The sequence below is a fragment of the Oncorhynchus gorbuscha genome, linkage group LG04 (genome assembly GCF_021184085.1).
Source record: "Oncorhynchus gorbuscha isolate QuinsamMale2020 ecotype Even-year linkage group LG04, OgorEven_v1.0, whole genome shotgun sequence".
In the NCBI taxonomy this organism is placed as follows: domain Eukaryota; kingdom Metazoa; phylum Chordata; class Actinopteri; order Salmoniformes; family Salmonidae; genus Oncorhynchus; species Oncorhynchus gorbuscha.
Window position 1 is genome coordinate 84,975,947 of NC_060176.1, and position 17,042 is coordinate 84,992,988.

A 17,042-nucleotide genomic window follows, 5' to 3' on the forward strand; every position below is an offset into this window, starting at 1 on the left:
ATTTGATTATATACTGAGATCATGTGACAGATCATGTGACTCTTAGATTGCATACAGGTGGACTTTATTTAACTAATGATGTGACTTCTGAAGGTAATTGGTTGCACCAGATCTTATTTAGGGGCTTCATGGCAAAGGGGGTGAATACATATGCATGCACCACTTTTACATTTGATTTATTTTTTCAAATTTTACAAAACAAGTTATTTTTAAATTTCACTTCATCAATTTGGACTATTTTGTGTATGTCCATTACATGAAATCCAAAATAATTCCATTTAAATTGCAGGTTGTAATGCAACAGAATAGTAAAAACACCAAAGGGGATGAATACTTTTTCAAGGCATTGTATGTATGTAGTCTTCATTCCTACTTAGATGTGTGTGTATTGGGTATATGTTGTGTAATTTGTTAGATATTACTTGTTAGATATTACTGCACTGTCGGAGCTAGAAGCACAAGCATTTTGCTACATCTGCAATAACATCTGCTAATCATGTGTATGTGACCAATACAATTTGATTTGAACAAGCCCATTGTTTCTACAAAATAATTACTAAATGATGGAGGGGATTAGTTTTCACATGGACATCTAGCTTGATAATATGGAGGCAAAATTGTTGATATCCAGACAATAGCTCTACAATTGCATTGTTTGTCATTGCAAGTAGTCTGTGTAGGGCCATTAACCACAGGGCACACACTGGTTTGAATCAACATTGTTTCCACATCATTTCAATTAAATTACTTTGAAACAACGTGGACTAGACGTTGCATTTACATCTGTGCCCAGTCAATCATTCAGTCAGTCAGTCTGCTAACCATCTTTGACCCTCAACTATACTGAACAAAAATAGAAACGCAACATGCTACAATTTCAATGATTTGACAGAGTTACAGTTCATACAAGGAAATCAGTCAATTTAAATAAATTCATTAGGCCCTAATCTATGGATTTCACATTACTGGGCAGGAGCGCAGACATGGGTGGGCCTGGGAGGGCATAGGCCCACCCACTTGGGAGCCAGTCCCAGCCAATCAACATCAGTTTCCCCCCACAAAAGGGCTTTATTACAGACAGAAATACTCTGTTTCATCAGCTGTCCATGTGGAGGTCCTGGGCTGGCATGGTTACATGTGATCTGCGGTTGTGAGGCCGTTTGGACATACTGCAAAATTCTCTAAAACGACTTTGGATGCGGCTTATGGTAGAGAAATTAGCATTCAGTTCTCTGGCAACAGCTCTGGTGGACATTCCTGCAGTTGCCATGGCAATCTGTGGCATTGTACCTTTTAAAGTGGCTGTTGTCACCAGCACAATGTGCACCTGTGTAATGATCATGCTGTTTAATCTGCTTCTTGATATGCCACCCCTGTCAGGTGGATGGATTTGGATTACCTTGGCGAAGGAGAAATGCTAACTAAAAAGGCATGTAAATCAATTTGTGCACAACATTTGAGAGAAATAATATTTTTGTGCATCTGGAAAATTCTGGGATCTTTTTCAGCTCATGAAACATGGGACCAAAACTTTATATTTTTGTTCATTATGCACTTTTTTATATCAATGACAAGAGACTTAGATTTCATTGATCACAGTTGACAGAAACTGAATAAATTCTGAATTAACATAATAAAAATAGCACGTAAAACCCCAATCAGAGCCAAATACAGATTATACAATGCAGCACAAAGACAAACATGATAAAAATACATTTTTGACAGTTGACCATATCACTTGTAATTGACACCAATACACTTGCTTTGGACGGCATAACATTAAAAAAAACTTTGGCTTTGCATTCGATTTAGCTGTCCCAGACACATTTTTGAGATCGGAGATAAAATCCCAATGTATTGCTTACTCTGAAGCACTTTTAATGTGAGCGGGTCAGAGTCGCAATCTGAGGGCTACCGATCCTTCCAAATATTTTCAAACATAGTTGATATGAAATATTTTACCTTTTTTCACCCAATTGGTAGTTAAAGTCTTGTCTCATTGCTGCAACTCCCGTATGGACTCGAGAGAGAGGCGAGGGTTTTGAGAGTTCTCCGAAACATGACCCAACCAAGCCGCATTGCCTCTTGACACAATGCCCGCTTAACCCGGAAGCCAGCCAATGTGTTGGAGGAAACTGCTTACACCGGGCGCCGTGTCAACGTGCATGCGCCCAGCCCACCACAGGAGTTGCTAGAGCATGATGGGACAAGGACATCCCTGCCGGCCAAACCCTCCCCTAACCCGGCCGACGCTGGGGCCAATTGTGCACCACCCCACGGGTCTCCCGTTCACCACCCCACGGGTCTCCCGTTCTCTAGTGGCACAAAATCTGCAATGCACTTGTAGTGTGAGATTGCAACAACAAGTTTTAAGAATGATGATCAGCAATAGCCAATGAGACCTGGCCAGAGAAGAAGCCAAAGATGATGACATTGTATCCAATCACCCAGGATGTGTAGACTCTGGAGCAGGAGCAATGACTACTACTAACATGCATTTATACTTGCCTTTAACTAAAGCGTAAATTCGGGACAGCTCTGAAGGGACAGCGCAGCTCTCAAGTAATGTTAGTATTCAATTCAACTCTGCATGGCAAGCTTGAATATCTAAATTAAAACATTTGAGGCTACTTTGAGCCACTGCTGGTTCTAGCTACGTTAACAATCTAATCACATTATTGTTTTAAGCGAGACATCGTGGTATTGAGAATCCAAGTAAAGAATCTCTTAGCACCACTACATTGTCAAGACAAAAAACGTCAGAAAAGATTGTAATATAATGCGAGAGGGTCAGCGATGTTAGGATTTTGAAAGTTGTGTAGTGTACGCCAGGCATAAAGATGCTTTAGGGAAACCAGGCCCATGTCTTTATCCTATGGCTCTATCTTCCCTTCCCCCTCCAATCAACATGCAGCTGGTGATCCCAGTGACCCTCCAATGAGAACAGAGTGTAGTTAATTTGACCAATCAGAACAATGTGTAGTTGATTGTTACTCAATAAAGACTATCCCTGTAAGGCTTGTACTGTTTGTGCCTAACAAGCTTCATGGTCGGTCATGGAACTGCTGCAGTTCACATGTCTGCTTTTACTTATCAGCTTGAAATGTTTGACAGGTAAAATGGTTCTGAATGAGCTGCAGTATTAAGTTTATTCATTTTTGTCTTGTAAACATTGATTGATATCATGTAGCCTTACAGTAGAAAACACCTGCCAGTTATTTGTGTGGAATGTTTTGTGCCTTGTAGGTTTGGGCCCCTAACCCGTGTGGGCCCTAACCCATGTTGTCTTGTAGGTTTTGGCCAGCAGTGTGGGGGTAACCAGTGGCAGTGTGATGATGGAGCTTGTCTGCCTCTTTCCTGGCACTGCGATGGAAATGGAGACTGTATGGATGGCTCTGATGAAATGGCCTGCCGTAAGTTATGCTGTGTTTCACTGTTTCTGCTCTCTTCCAGGAGAGCATATTTGTTGATGTGGTGAAGTTCTAAATGTAACGTTAACCCTGTATTTACTGTAGACCTATATCAATTAGGTCTGTTAAATGTATTTACTGTAGTCTGTTCACAATAGGTCTGTTTGTCCTTGTTCCCCAGCCTGTCCTAGGGGCCAGGTTGCCTGCATGGCCGGGGCTCCTGGTTGTGTAAATACCTCTGCAGTATGTGATGGGCTGCGCCAGTGTTCTGATGGGTCTGATGAGTTTAACTGCCCAGAGAACCAGGGCTGTCTGCAGGGGGACTGGAGGTGTAGGAATAAGATCTGCATCCCCAAGGATCTGTACTGTAACGGTGCTAACGACTGTGTGGACAACTCTGATGAGGCCTGTGGTGAGATATTATGGAAACAACGAGAGCATGCATGTGATACTATGGAATTTAATAACTATTCAGTTACCATTTAATGGGAGCTATTATGGAAACGAGAAGCACAAGTATTTTGGCCTGTGTACAGTAGTATGTAGTCACAAAACCTGATAAGACTTTCAATTGTGTAGGCAATGCCACATTTAAACAGTGAGAAAAAAAAATTACATTTGAACTTTGCAAAATTGTCTGGTGTGTTGGACCTTCAGCCGGTCAACATTTGACAAAATATCCACAGGAAAGTATAATTTAACAGACATGGCAATAAAAATGTTTGCTCATGCCCGAAAGCATGAGCACAGGAACTACAGTGCATGCACGCGAACCGTGCATATTAACTGAAGTCTTGCAGGTGTTGACATGGTCTTGCCTATGCGCCAGGTGATAGAAATTCAATCTTCATAACCGGTGCTCTGAAACCTTGTTTTAACAATACATTCCTACGGCTATTTTGTCAAACATTTTGAGCAGCTGAAGGGCAAACAGGACAGACCACTGAGTATGTTTACATGTAATTTCATTCAACTTTCTGGCTTTCATGTTTTTGCAGTGCTTTGTTTCAGACAATATATCAATAAATTAGACTAATCAAAAATAATCAGGCGAAGTAGTATGTAACCTACAGGTCTGGGTATGCGTGCTTGATCCTCTTGCAGGAAGGCATGTGGTGTAGTTTTGATGCATTTTTTATGCTTTTACTCTTCCAGGCCGGTGTGGTCCAATGGCTGTGCGTTGTCCTGGAGGGGTGTGTCTGACTGAAGATGAGAGATGTGATGGAAAATTGCAGTGCTCTGATGGCAGTGATGAACCCTCTACCTGTGGTAGGAAATTCTAACCTTTGACCGCTAACCCTAACCTTCAGTCTATAACCCTTTACCGGTGGTTGGAACCTCTAACCCAGATGTTTCATACATTCGGCTCACTGGCCAGAACCGGCCCCTTGGCCCATTCAATCTTCTGGATTTAAGTAAAATCTTTTCAGGGTAAAATGATCTTAATGTACACTGAGATCACTAAAACCAATTTGTGGACTGACATTTATAGACTTCACTCTGTCCCGCTTGCTAATAATCATCCAAACGAAAGCAAGAAAACCATTCTTTAGAAATTGACAGCAATGAAATAAAAAACATTTATCTTTTTCGCCACAATTTTGTGATATCCAATTGGTAGTTAGTCTTGTCTCATCGCTGCAACTTCCTTACGGACTCGGGATAGACAAAGGTCGAGAGCCGTGCGTCCTCTGAAACACAACCCAACCAAGCCACCATTTCTTGACACAATTCCCACTTAACCTGGAAGGAAGAAAGTGTGTCAGAGGAAACACCGTACACCTGGCATCCGTGTCCGCGTGCACTGCGTCCAGCCCTCCACAGGAGTCGCTAGAGCATGATGGGAAAAGGACATCCCTGCCGGCCAAGCCCTCCCCTAACCCAGACGACGCTGGGCCAATTGTGCACCACCCCATGGGTCTCCCAGTCGCGACTGGCGTGGACAGAGCCTGGACTCGAACCCAGAGTATCTAGTGGCATAGCTAGCACTGTGATGCAGTGCCTTAGACTATTGTGCCACTCGGGAGGCTCCTATGTAATACAATCTAAGTGCGGTCCACCAGACCTCGGTGAAGACCAAAAGCAGACCACGGGTCAATTAGCTTGACACCCCTGCTCTAACATCTAACCCCTCACCACTACATATATGAACTTCTTCAGTCATAACTGACTGCAATGGCATCTGAAACATGTCAATGGACAGGCTGATCTGACTCATCTCTATCTTCCAGGGAGGACTTGTTCAGAAGAGAACGGTGGCTGCAGTCACTCCTGTGTGGATAAGCCCTGGGGAGCCCTCTGCTCCTGTCCTAAAGGCCATAGACTATCTGCTGACGGAGCCTCCTGTCTGGGTGAGGATGTCTGTGATCCTGTTGAGTTATTGTCATGACTGGTTTCATTGATCTATTGCTTTACTGTAAGCCTAAATACTCTGAACCCCTCTGTAGATGTGAATGAAAGCGATCTACCTTAGTTGGGTTCGGGTCCTTTGTAGCTCAGTTGGTGATGGTTAACTCTAAAATACTGAACCTGTTTGCTCTCCCCTCTTTAGATGTGGATGAATGCGCTCTGCCTTACGGTCCATGCATGCACTTCTGTGTCAACACACCTGGGTCCTTCTACTGCCACTGCCGAGATGGCTTCCAGCTTCAAGGAACCACCTACTGTTATTCTAAAGGTGACTTTTCGTAGTAACATTAGTTTGATTAATTTCTGACTGGTTATCTAAACCTGATCAATATCTGATGCTTTTCAGGAAATTCTACAAAGTTTCTGACTGCAACGAAGGGAACTATCGGATTCCTGAATCTGAAGACTCTGAGATTCGAGTCCATTCAGAGTATTGGCTATGATCCTCTGGCCTTGGCCTTTGACCTCTCCAGGAGCTCATTCTACTGGGCTGATGACCAGGGGAACATCTACAAGGCCAAGGAGCAGCAGCAAAGGATCCTTTATCATGGTTGGTGTCTTCTGATTCTCTATCATGATTGGTTTCTCCTGATGTAGCAGGATCTATGAAGCAGGATCTAATAACTGTCCAGTTGGAGTGTTTGTTGCAGCTCGTTTCAGTCGCTAGCTGCAGAGAACTGAAGACTAGCAACTCAGGGATGTGTGCTTTGGGGACCTTACAAAATGTGACTGGCAGAATGGGTGTTATATGTGGAGGATCAGGGCTGCAGTAGATATCTCAGATAGGGGGAAGTGATGCCTAAGAGGGATTTATAAATAAGGTATCTGCCAGTGAGTCTCGTGACTGCTATACAGAGATGACCAGTTTACAGAAGAGTATAATGTCCTATGTGTCCTATGAGGAGTATTGGTTGCAAATCTGATGGCCGAATGGTAAAGAACTCTCGCTCGAGAGCACCCTTACCTGCCGATCTAAATTATCCGTAATCTAGCATGGGTAGGATGGTCATCTGTATAAGAGTTTGGCAGCTGGGGTGAAAGGAGTGATTACGATAGAGGAAACCAAGTCTAGACTTAAAGCCTGCAGCTTTGATATTTGCTGAGAAGGACAGTGTACCATCTAGCCATACTCTCAAGTATGAGGTGACTACCACAAGCTCTAAAACCACAGAGGTAGTATTAGTAGTACAGAGGGATGTTCTTAACAAACCACATGACCTTTGTTTTGGAGATGTTCCGAACAAGGTTAAGGGCAGAGAAAGCTTGTTGGACACTAAGAAAGCTTTGTTGTAGAGTATTTAACACAAAATCCAGGGAAGAGCCAGCTGAGTAGAAGACTGTATCGGCATATACATGGATGAGAGCTTCGTACTGTCTAAGCTATGTTGATGTAAATTGAGAAGAGTGTGGTGCCTAGGATCGAGTCTTGAGCTACACCCTTGGTGACGGGCAGTGGCTGAGACTGCAGATTTTCTGACTTAATACACTGCACTCTTTGAGGTGTAGTTAGCAAACCAGGCCAAAGTCCCCTGAGAACTCCTTAGCCGACCCACAAATGGTCTACCATATCAAAAGAATCGGCCAAGTCAATAAAAATAGCAGCACAACATTGCTTAGAATCAAGGGCAATAGTGATAGTTAGGATCAGCTTGATCTCCCCCTATACATAAAGGACTGATGGCCCTTGATTGTTTTGGTACCTACTGGAAAGCTTTGTCAACACCCAGCATTGTTCACACGCTTCTAAGCTTTAGCCCCACACATCTCTTTAAGAATGCACATGTGAGACTATGTACTAAACAACCAAAGCTTTTCAAGACAAAAGGCTGACTTATACTTACTGGACTGTTCATACATTTAATCGAGTGCCATAGTGTGCTCTGGGTGTTCGTAAACTGAGCTTTGTTAGATTGGTCGTTCATAAATTCAAGTGTTTCGCTCTTGGAGCATTCCGAGCACACACTGGATGCTCTGGCCGAAAAGTAGTGTTTATCCGAGCGTTGATCTGACCTAAACAGTCAAGCTCCCAGGCTAACCATTGGCTAGCTTGCTAAATACTTCGAAACAAATGAGTACTTTTAAGGGCCCACAGGGCTGCCGTGTTCTGAGCCAACTGCAATTTGTCGAAGTCCCTCTTTGTGGCACCTGACCACACTACTGAACAGTAGTCTGGGTGACAACTAGGGCCTGTAGAACTTGCCTTGTTGAGTGTTACGAAGGCAGATCAGTGCTTTAATATGGACAGACTTCTCCCATCTTAGCTACTGTTGTATCAATATGTTTTGACCATGACAGTTTACCATCCAGGGTTACTGCAAGCAGTTTAGTCACCTCAACTTGCAAATTTCACATTATTCATTAACTTAAGAGATGTAGTTTAGATTTGTTGATTAGTGAATGATTTGTCCCCAATACAATGCTTTAAGTTTGGAAATATTTGACTAAATCATTGCTACCATTCTGAAACTAACTGCAGCTCTAAAGTCTTGCAGTCATTTCAGTTGCTGTAGTAGCTGACATGTATCGTGTTGAGCTTTACACAAAGCCGGTGGCATGTCATTAGTAAAGACTGAAAAAAGGTGAACTAAACAGCTACCCTGGGGAATTTCTGATTCTACTTGGATTGTTGGAGAGGCTTCCATTAAAGAACACCCTTTGTTCTATTAGACAAGTAACAGCAGACTATGATTGATAACATCAAAATATGCATTGAAGTCTAACAAGACAGCCCCACAATCAATTTATCATCAGTTTCTGTCAGCCAATCATCAGTCATTTGTGTAAGTGTTGTGTTGAGTGTCCTTCCCTATAAGCGTGCTGAAAGTCTGCTAATTTGCTTACCGTGAAATAACATTGTATCTGGTCAAACACCATTTTCTTACAAGTTTACTAAGGGTTGGTAACGGGCTGATTGGTAAGCTATTTGAGCCATTCAAGGGTTTTTACTATTCTTGAGTAGCGGAATGACTTTAGCTTCCCTCCAGGGCTGAGAGCACACACTTTGTAGTAAGCTTAAATTGAAGGTGTGGCAATATTTTTCATTATCCTGAGTCATTTTCCATCCAGATTGTCAGAAACAGGTGGCTTGTCATTATTAATAGACAACAATGATTATTTCCTTTTCCACAGTGACTTCATGGAATTCAAAAGTAAATTCTTGTCTTTCATAATTGGTCAGATATACTTGGATGTGTAGTGTTAGCATGGGCTTAAGGTGAGGCAAATTAACCTATAGCCGTATTACTTCAACAGTATTCAACATGAGATCATCTAAGCTTTACAGGAATGTGGTTCTGAATATAGACTGACATCGCCGACTTTGGCTTTTGTCTTTTCGGTCGATGTTATACCCTTGTATTGCTATCACTGCATCAAAGGTATTATCTAAGTGAGCTTCAGAGTCAGAATAAGAATATAATCTGTTACACGCAAGTTATTGACTTCATGGACCTTGTTTCCTCAGGATGCATATGTTAATATGGGACTTATAACACTTCTGGGTTGCTTGATGGTTAATGCTTTACTGGGAAGCTTATCACAAGTAGACTTCCCCAGTGTAACAGTAACTCTGGTTCATAGGTTGAGGTATTCAGGGCAATTAGGGGGACATTGTTTTTTCACATTTAACTTTGTAGATAATGTTGCTGCTACGGTCTCTTATGACTGAAAAGAGCTACTGGACATCAGAACAGCGATTACTCACCTTGAACATGACAAATAATTTGTCTTGAACGAGTCGGACAAGAGGGATTTACTCCAGACACACTAACTGGCCCGTCATTTGCAGGTTAAAGAGACTCAGGTATTGCCGAATCTTTTCATTGTCTTGAGGATATGGCGGCGAGTGGCTAAACTGTCTTTACCATCGGTACTATTGGCAAACGAACAATCGTTGGATAATAAAGTGGACGTACTACAAGCATGTATATCCTACCAATGGGATATTAAAGAGTAATATCTTATGTTTCACAGTCGTGGCTGAATGATGACATGAATAACACACAGCTGGCGGTGTTATACACTGTAGCAGCAGCCTCTTGTTTGACAAGGGGTGGTGGTCTATGTATATTTGTAAACGGGTGGTGCACGATATCAAAGTCTCTAGGTTTTGCTAGCCTAGGGTAGAGTATAAGGTGTAGACCACACTATCTACGTACCTAGAGTAAATCTATGTTCTTCATAGCTGTCTACATACCACAACAAACCGATTCTAGTACTAAGACGGCACTCAATGAGCTGTATACGACCATAAGCAAACAGGTGGAGGTGGCCATGGACTTTAATGCAGGGAAACTTAAATCGATTTAAACTCATTTCTATCTGCATGTTAATGTGCAACCAGAGGAAAACAAACTGACCACCTTCACTCCACACAAAGTTCTCCCTTGCCCTGAACTTGGCAAATCTGACCATAATTATATCTTCCTGCTTACAAGCAAAAACTAAAGCAGGAAGCACCAGTGACTCTGTCAATAGTCGTCCGACGAAGCAGATACTAAGCTACAGGGCTGTTTTTCTAGCACAGACTGGAATATGTTCCGGGACTCTTTCGATGGAATTGAATACACCACATCAGTCACTGGCTTCAAGAAGTGCATCGATGACGTCATTCCCGCAGTGATTTCGTATATACCCCAACCAGAAGCCATTGATTACAGGCAACATCCACAATGAGCTAAAGGGTAGAGCTGCAGCTTTCAAGGAGCCGGACTTTAACCCAGAAGCTTATAACATATCCCGCTATGCTTGACAAACCATCAAACAGGCAAAGTGCCAATACAGGGCTAAGACTGAATACGCTGACGCTAGTCTTGTGGCAGGGCTTGCTAACTATTAGGCTACAAAGGGAAGCACAGCCGCGAGCTGCCCAGTGATACGAGCCTACCAGATGAGCTAAATTACTTCTATGCTCGCTTCGGGGCAAATAACACAAACCTGTATGAGCGCAACAACTGTTCCAGACGGCAGTGATCACGCTCTCTGTAGCCGGCATGAGAAAGACCTTTTTAAACAGGTCAACATTCTCAAGGCATGCGCTGACCGACTGGCAAGTGTCTTCACTGACATTTTCAACCTCTCCCTGTCTGACTCTAATACTAACAAGTTTCAAGCAGACCACCATAGTCCCTGTGCACATGAACACTAGGTAACCTGCCTAAATGACTACCGATCTGAAGCACTGTAACCATGAAGTGCTTTGAAAGGCTGGTCATGGCTCACATCAACACCATCCCAGAAACCCTAGACCCACTCCAATTTCCATGCTGCCCAAACAGATCCACAAATGGAATCTCGATTGCAGTCCAATACTGCCCTTTCACACCTTGACAAAAGGAACACCTATTTGAGAATGCTGTTCATTGACTACAGCTCAGCGTTCACCACCATAGTTCCCTCAAAGCTCACCACTAAGCTAAGGACCATGGGACGAAACACCTCCCTCTGCAACTGGATCCTGGACATCCTGACAGGCTGCCTCCAATTGGTAAGAGTAGGCAACACATCCGCCACTCTAATCCTCAACACGGTGCCCCTCTGGTGTGTACTCAGTCCCCTCTACTCCCTGTTCACTCATGACTGCATGACCAGGCACGACTCCAATACCAATAAGTCTGCTGATGACACAAGTGGTAGGCCTGATCAACGATGAGACCGCCTATAGGGAAATGGTCAGACCTGGCCGTAGTGCCAGGACAACAACCTCTCCCTCAAGACTAAGGAGATTGGACTTCAGGAAATGCAGGACTGAGCACGCCCCCATTATCATTGATGGGGCTGTGCTGGAGCAGGTTTAGAGCTTCAAGCTCCTTCGTGTCCACATCACTAACAAACTAACATGGTCCAAGCATACCAAGACAGTTGTGAAGATGGCACAACAAAACATATTCCCCCTCGGGAGACTGAACATATTTGTCGTGGGTCCTCAGATCCTAAAAAGGTTCTACAGCTGTATCATTGAGAGCATCCTGAATGTTGCATCACCACCTGGTGCAGAGGGCAGTGTGTACGGCCCAGAACATCAAGCTTCCTGCCATCCAGGACCTATATACTAGGCATGGTCAGAGGAAGGCCCTAAAAATTGTGACGCCAGCCAAGTCATAGACTTCTCTCTGCTACCACACGGCAAGCAGTTATTTTGCTTATAGCCCTATACAGCTCGATTGCAGTCTTAGTGCCAGCATCTGTTTGTGGTGGTAAGTAGACTGCGATGAAAAGTAGAATAAACTCTCTTGGTAAATAGTATGGTTACAGCACGTGTCAAATTCACTCCATTGAGTTTTTGTGCCTTCCCTGTACTTGATTGATGCGTTAAGGTCACTAATTAGTAAGGAATACGCCTCACCTGGTTGCCTAGGTCTTAATTGAAAGGGGAAACACCAGCTGACACTAGGCCCTCCATGGAAAGAGTTTGACACCTCTGGTCCACAGCTTGAAGTTTTAACCCCCCCACGCTTACCCAATGCAATATAGAGTAGAAAAAACAGCTGGATGTATATTTTCCATGTTCTTGTTCAGCCACTAGTTGGAGAAAAATATTACATTGATAGTGTAGAGTGCAGCTCATCCAGTTTATTCTCCAGTGATTGAATGTTATAACGGAGGTCCGAGGTGGTTTATCCACTCGCTGATGTAGTCTCGTCAGGTATCCTGCACACTGGCCCCTAAATTTGCCTCTTCCTCCAAATGTCGGATTTGGGCCTGGTCCATTTCTAAATTGCACCTTGTGTATTCTACTATTCAAACTTTCAACATTAAGTTGAGACCCTGACTGAGTTTGATTATGCCTGGAGCCTGCCCTGGACACTAGGTATGTTGAGTTGTGATGTGGTTCCCCCTCTGCTCTCAGGACAATATGGGGTTAGAAGTCTAGTCTGTGATTGGCTGACAGGCCAGCTGTACTGGACCAACCAGAAGACCCGGTCTATTCATGTTGGAGCAGCTGATGGGAGTGGATTTGCAACGGTCTTGGCCAAGAACATAGACCCTTTGGAGCTGGTCCTTCTTCCCATTGAAAGGTTGGATCATGTTAATATTGGTGGTACTTTTGATCTGTGGTTGGGGCATTTATTGCAAGAATTTGTCATTTTCTCCTTTACTTTGCAGCTTGTTGTTTTGGATCAACAAAGGTCCAGGTGATAGAATTACTCTGGAGAGATCTGGGATGGATGGGTTAAAGCCGGAATCTCTGGTGGTCCTCACTGCACAGGCTCCACGGAGTCTGACCCTGGACGTTACAGCTCGGAGGCTGTACTGGATGAGTGATTTTAAAAAGGTTTATGATATAGTCCAGCTATAACCAATAGTACTGCTTGTCTGTCCGCAGCAATGAACATATTGCCAAGGTAGAACCAATTGTTTTTCTTCTTTTTCAGTCCATAGAGACTGTGCGAGTGGATGGGAGTGGTCGCTATAGCTTTCTGGAGTTCTTTAAGAGGAGACCAGCTCAGAGCCTGGCGGTGTTTGACAGATGGTTCTACTGGACAGATCAGAAGGGTCTGTGGCGCTCCCCTCAGGACCAACCTAATCAGAAGAACTTTATTCAGAGGACAACACTCCCTGTCCTAGAGGCATACCATGAACAACAGCAGCCAAAAGGTATGGGGTATATCATGCTAACTAAAGGCATGGGGCATATCAAATAACATGTTCCGGTGGCAGGTAGGCTAGTAGTTAGTGTTGGGCCAGTAACCGAAATGTTGTTAGATCGAATCCCAGAGCTGACAAGGTAAAAATGTAATTCTGCCCCTGAACAAGGCAGTTAACCCACTGTTCCTAGGCCGTCATTGTAAATAAGAATTTGTTCTTAACTGACTTGGCTAGTTAAATAAAATGTAGAAACATTAAAAATTACAAGCCCGAAGTCCAGCCTCAGCCTATTGCGGACAGTCTGAGCACTGATGGAGGGATTAAATTGAATTTGTCACATACACATGGTTAGCAGATGTTAATGCATGTGTAGCGAAATGCTTGTGCTTCAAGTTCTGACCATGCAGTAATATCTAAACTAACAATTTCACAACTACCTTAAAAACACAAGTGTAAAGGAATGAATAAGAATATTGTGCGTTCCTGGTAAAACTCAGGCAGTTGTTGATGCCATCCTGTACCTGTCCCGTAGGTGTGATGTTCGGATGTACTGATCCTGTGCAGGTGTTTCACGTGGTCTGCCACTGTGAGGACGATCTGTCCATCCTGTCTCCCTGTAACGCTTTCTTAGGTGTCTCACAGTAAAAACATGACAATGTATTACCCTGGCCACATTTGCAGTCCTCATGCCTCCTTGCAGCATGCCTAAGGTACATTCACGCAGATGAGTAGGGACCCTGGGCATCTTTCTTTTGGTGTTTTTCAGAGTCAGTAGAAAAGCCTCTTTAGTGTCCTAAGAACACAGGAGTGATCGTTGCGGATAATGGGCCTCTGTACCCTTATGTAGATAATCCATTAAAAATCAGCCTTTTCCAGCTACAATAGTAATTTACAACATGAACAATGTCTACACTGTAATTCTGATCAATTTGATGTTATTTTAATTGACCGTGCTTTTCTATCAAACAAGGACATTTTGAAGTGACCCCAAACTTTTGGAAGGTATTGTATTTGGATGTGTAGTGTCAGTGCTTGTTGCTGGTATGTCATGCCCAAGTTTGCTTATCTTGCCAATGAAAAAATCATTAGGGTACTTGGCAATATCAGTCGGTTTTGATGATTGAACTACCTGATTCAATGAATGGAGCTGAGTTTGCCTTTAATTTGTCACAATGCGCCAAATACAACAGACCTTACAGTGAAATGCTTACTTACAAGCCCTTAATCAACAATACAGTTAAAGAAATATAAATAGTCTGGGTGGCCATTTGATTATTTCTTCAGTAGTCTTATGGCTTGGGGGTAGAAGCTGTTAAGGAGCCTTTTGGACCTAGACTTGGTGGTGTTAGACTTGGTTAGGGAGTGGTTGTTACAGATTGTGTGATCACGCTCTCTGTAGCAGATGTGAGAAAGACCTTTACTTCTTGACGCTACCTATCCCTTTAGCGGGATAATTTTCAACAACCGCTGAATAGCATAGCGCCACATATTACAAAAAATATATATATTCATGAAATCACAAGTGCAATATTGCAAAACACAATTTAGCCTTTCGTTAATCCACCTGTCTCAGATTTTGAAATTATGCTTTACAGCGAAAGCAATCCAAGCGTTTAAGTTTATCGATCGCATGACAAAACATTACGTACACTTGGCATCAGGTAGCTTGGTCACAAATCAGAAAAGCAATCAAATTAATCGTTTACATTTGATCTTCGGATGTTTTCACTCAAGAGACTCCCAGTTACACAAATGTTCCTTTTGTTCCATAAAGATTATTTTTATATCCAAAATACTCAGTTTGTTTGGCACAGTATGTTCAGAAATCCACAGGAAAGAGCGGTCACGACAACGCAGACTAAAATAATATCCGTAATGTCCACAAACATGTCAAACGTTTTTATAATCAATCCTCAGGTTGTTTTTAAAATATATAATCAATAATATATCAACAGCAAATGTCTCAGTAGGAGAGGGAAAAACAATAGCTGTCCAAACTCTGTTGCGTGAGCAAAACTCATGTGACCACCTGACGCAATTATCTTTCTGGCTCATTTTTCAAAATAACAATCTAAAATTGTCTGAAGACTGACACCTTGAGGAAGCGATAGGAAAAGGAATCTGATTGATATCCCTTTAAATGGAGCAAAGGGAGGCTATGGAACATGGAGTATTCAAAATAGAAGCCACTTCCTGGTTAGATTTTTCTCAAGGTTTGGCCTGCAATATCAGTTATTTTATAGTCACAGGCAATATTTTGACAGTTCTGTAAACTTTAGGGTGTTTTCTATCCTAATCTGTCAATTATATGCATATTCTAGCATCTGGTCGTGAGAAATAGGCCGTTTAATTTGGGAACGTTTTTCATCCAAACCTCAAAATACTGCCCCCTACACTCAAGAGGTTAACTGCCTTGTTCAGTGGCAGAACGACAGATTTTACCTTGTCAGCTCGGGGATTCGATCTGGCAACCGTTCGGTTACTGGCCCAACGCTCTAGCCACTAGGCTACCTACCGCCCCAATGGGGTATATCATGCTTACTCTGGAGGTTTGGGTCATATCATGCGAAGGCTAACATCTCCTTTGTTGTAGGACAACTCTATGTTTATTTTATTTTTTATTTTTTTGAAGCTCCATCAGCTTGTGTAAAGTCTGGCTGCCAGCTCTGCATGCTGACTCTGGACCTGCCTGCTGGGTTCACCTGTACCTGTCCTGATGACAAACTGCTCATGGCAGATGGCTCATGTGAATGTATGATTACCACGTGTTACAGAATTCTAACCCTGTTTCTTTCTCTGCTACTTCTGGCACTTCAGAGCATTTGTTGAGCAATGTACTTGTTATTCTCACACAGATCCCAGGTTTGCTTATGCAACATCCACAACACTGAACCTGTTTGAGTTGAAAGGGAAGGAGCTGATCAAGACAAAACTGCTGACTACGGATGACGTCATGGAGTCTTTTGACATCGACTGGAGGGGGGACTGGGTCTACTGGGCGAACAGCACTGGTCATGTGATGCGCTGGAACCTCAATACCAGCCAAACAGAGACTGTCCCTACGCTGAGACCAGGTACATGTTTTACTCTCCCAACCAGGAATCAGGTACATATAATGGATCCAGATTGTGCAGGTTTAGTGTTTGTGTGCATATATGCATGTACACTGACCAAATATATAAACGCAACATGTAAAGTCTATGTCCTATGTGTCGTGGCTATGCCGGATTAAGTGATATGACTTGCTATTCTATAAAATTATCTGTAATTAATATTACGTGATTAAAGTAGCAAAGGGAGAAGCTATCCTATCGTAAATACACAAAATATCGTAAATACATATGCATTCTAAATAAATATTTACTCTGATCTGCGCTTCGGTAGATTGGTTGTCGATGGAATTTTCCTTTATCGATCTCTGGTCCTCTGAATGTCTAGTGGTGAACTGGAGCGTGGTAGAATGGATACTCTGCCTGTCCTCTCCTAGCCCACGTTTAGCGACTGCTTCAACTCAACGGCTAGGGGGTATCACTTCTGGAGTGAATAAGAGTTGAAAGTTCATACCAAGTTGCCCTAATTTTAATTAAGCTCATGCTATATTCTGGCTGGTAGTCGAATTTCATCCTTCCAGTGTGT

General features: G+C 42.9%; 1 protein-coding gene across 1 annotated transcript in view; it reads left to right on the plus strand.

The window, feature by feature from the left end:
- Positions 1-3,030: 3,030 nt before the first annotated feature.
- LOC124034736 (low-density lipoprotein receptor-related protein 1B-like) overlaps positions 3,031-17,042 on the plus strand; it is an 80,280-nt gene continuing 66,268 nt past the window's right edge. The window contains exons 1-12 of the mRNA XM_046348242.1: positions 3,031-3,114; positions 3,294-3,413; positions 3,592-3,822; positions 4,566-4,679; positions 5,642-5,761; positions 5,962-6,087; positions 6,166-6,369; positions 12,667-12,835; positions 12,924-13,092; positions 13,193-13,415; positions 16,039-16,158; positions 16,262-16,480. Of these exons, the coding sequence (XP_046204198.1) occupies positions 3,057-3,114; positions 3,294-3,413; positions 3,592-3,822; positions 4,566-4,679; positions 5,642-5,761; positions 5,962-6,087; positions 6,166-6,369; positions 12,667-12,835; positions 12,924-13,092; positions 13,193-13,415; positions 16,039-16,158; positions 16,262-16,480 (1,873 nt within the window). The 5' untranslated portion in view covers positions 3,031-3,056. The remainder of the gene's footprint in view (positions 3,115-3,293; positions 3,414-3,591; positions 3,823-4,565; positions 4,680-5,641; positions 5,762-5,961; positions 6,088-6,165; positions 6,370-12,666; positions 12,836-12,923; positions 13,093-13,192; positions 13,416-16,038; positions 16,159-16,261; positions 16,481-17,042) is intronic.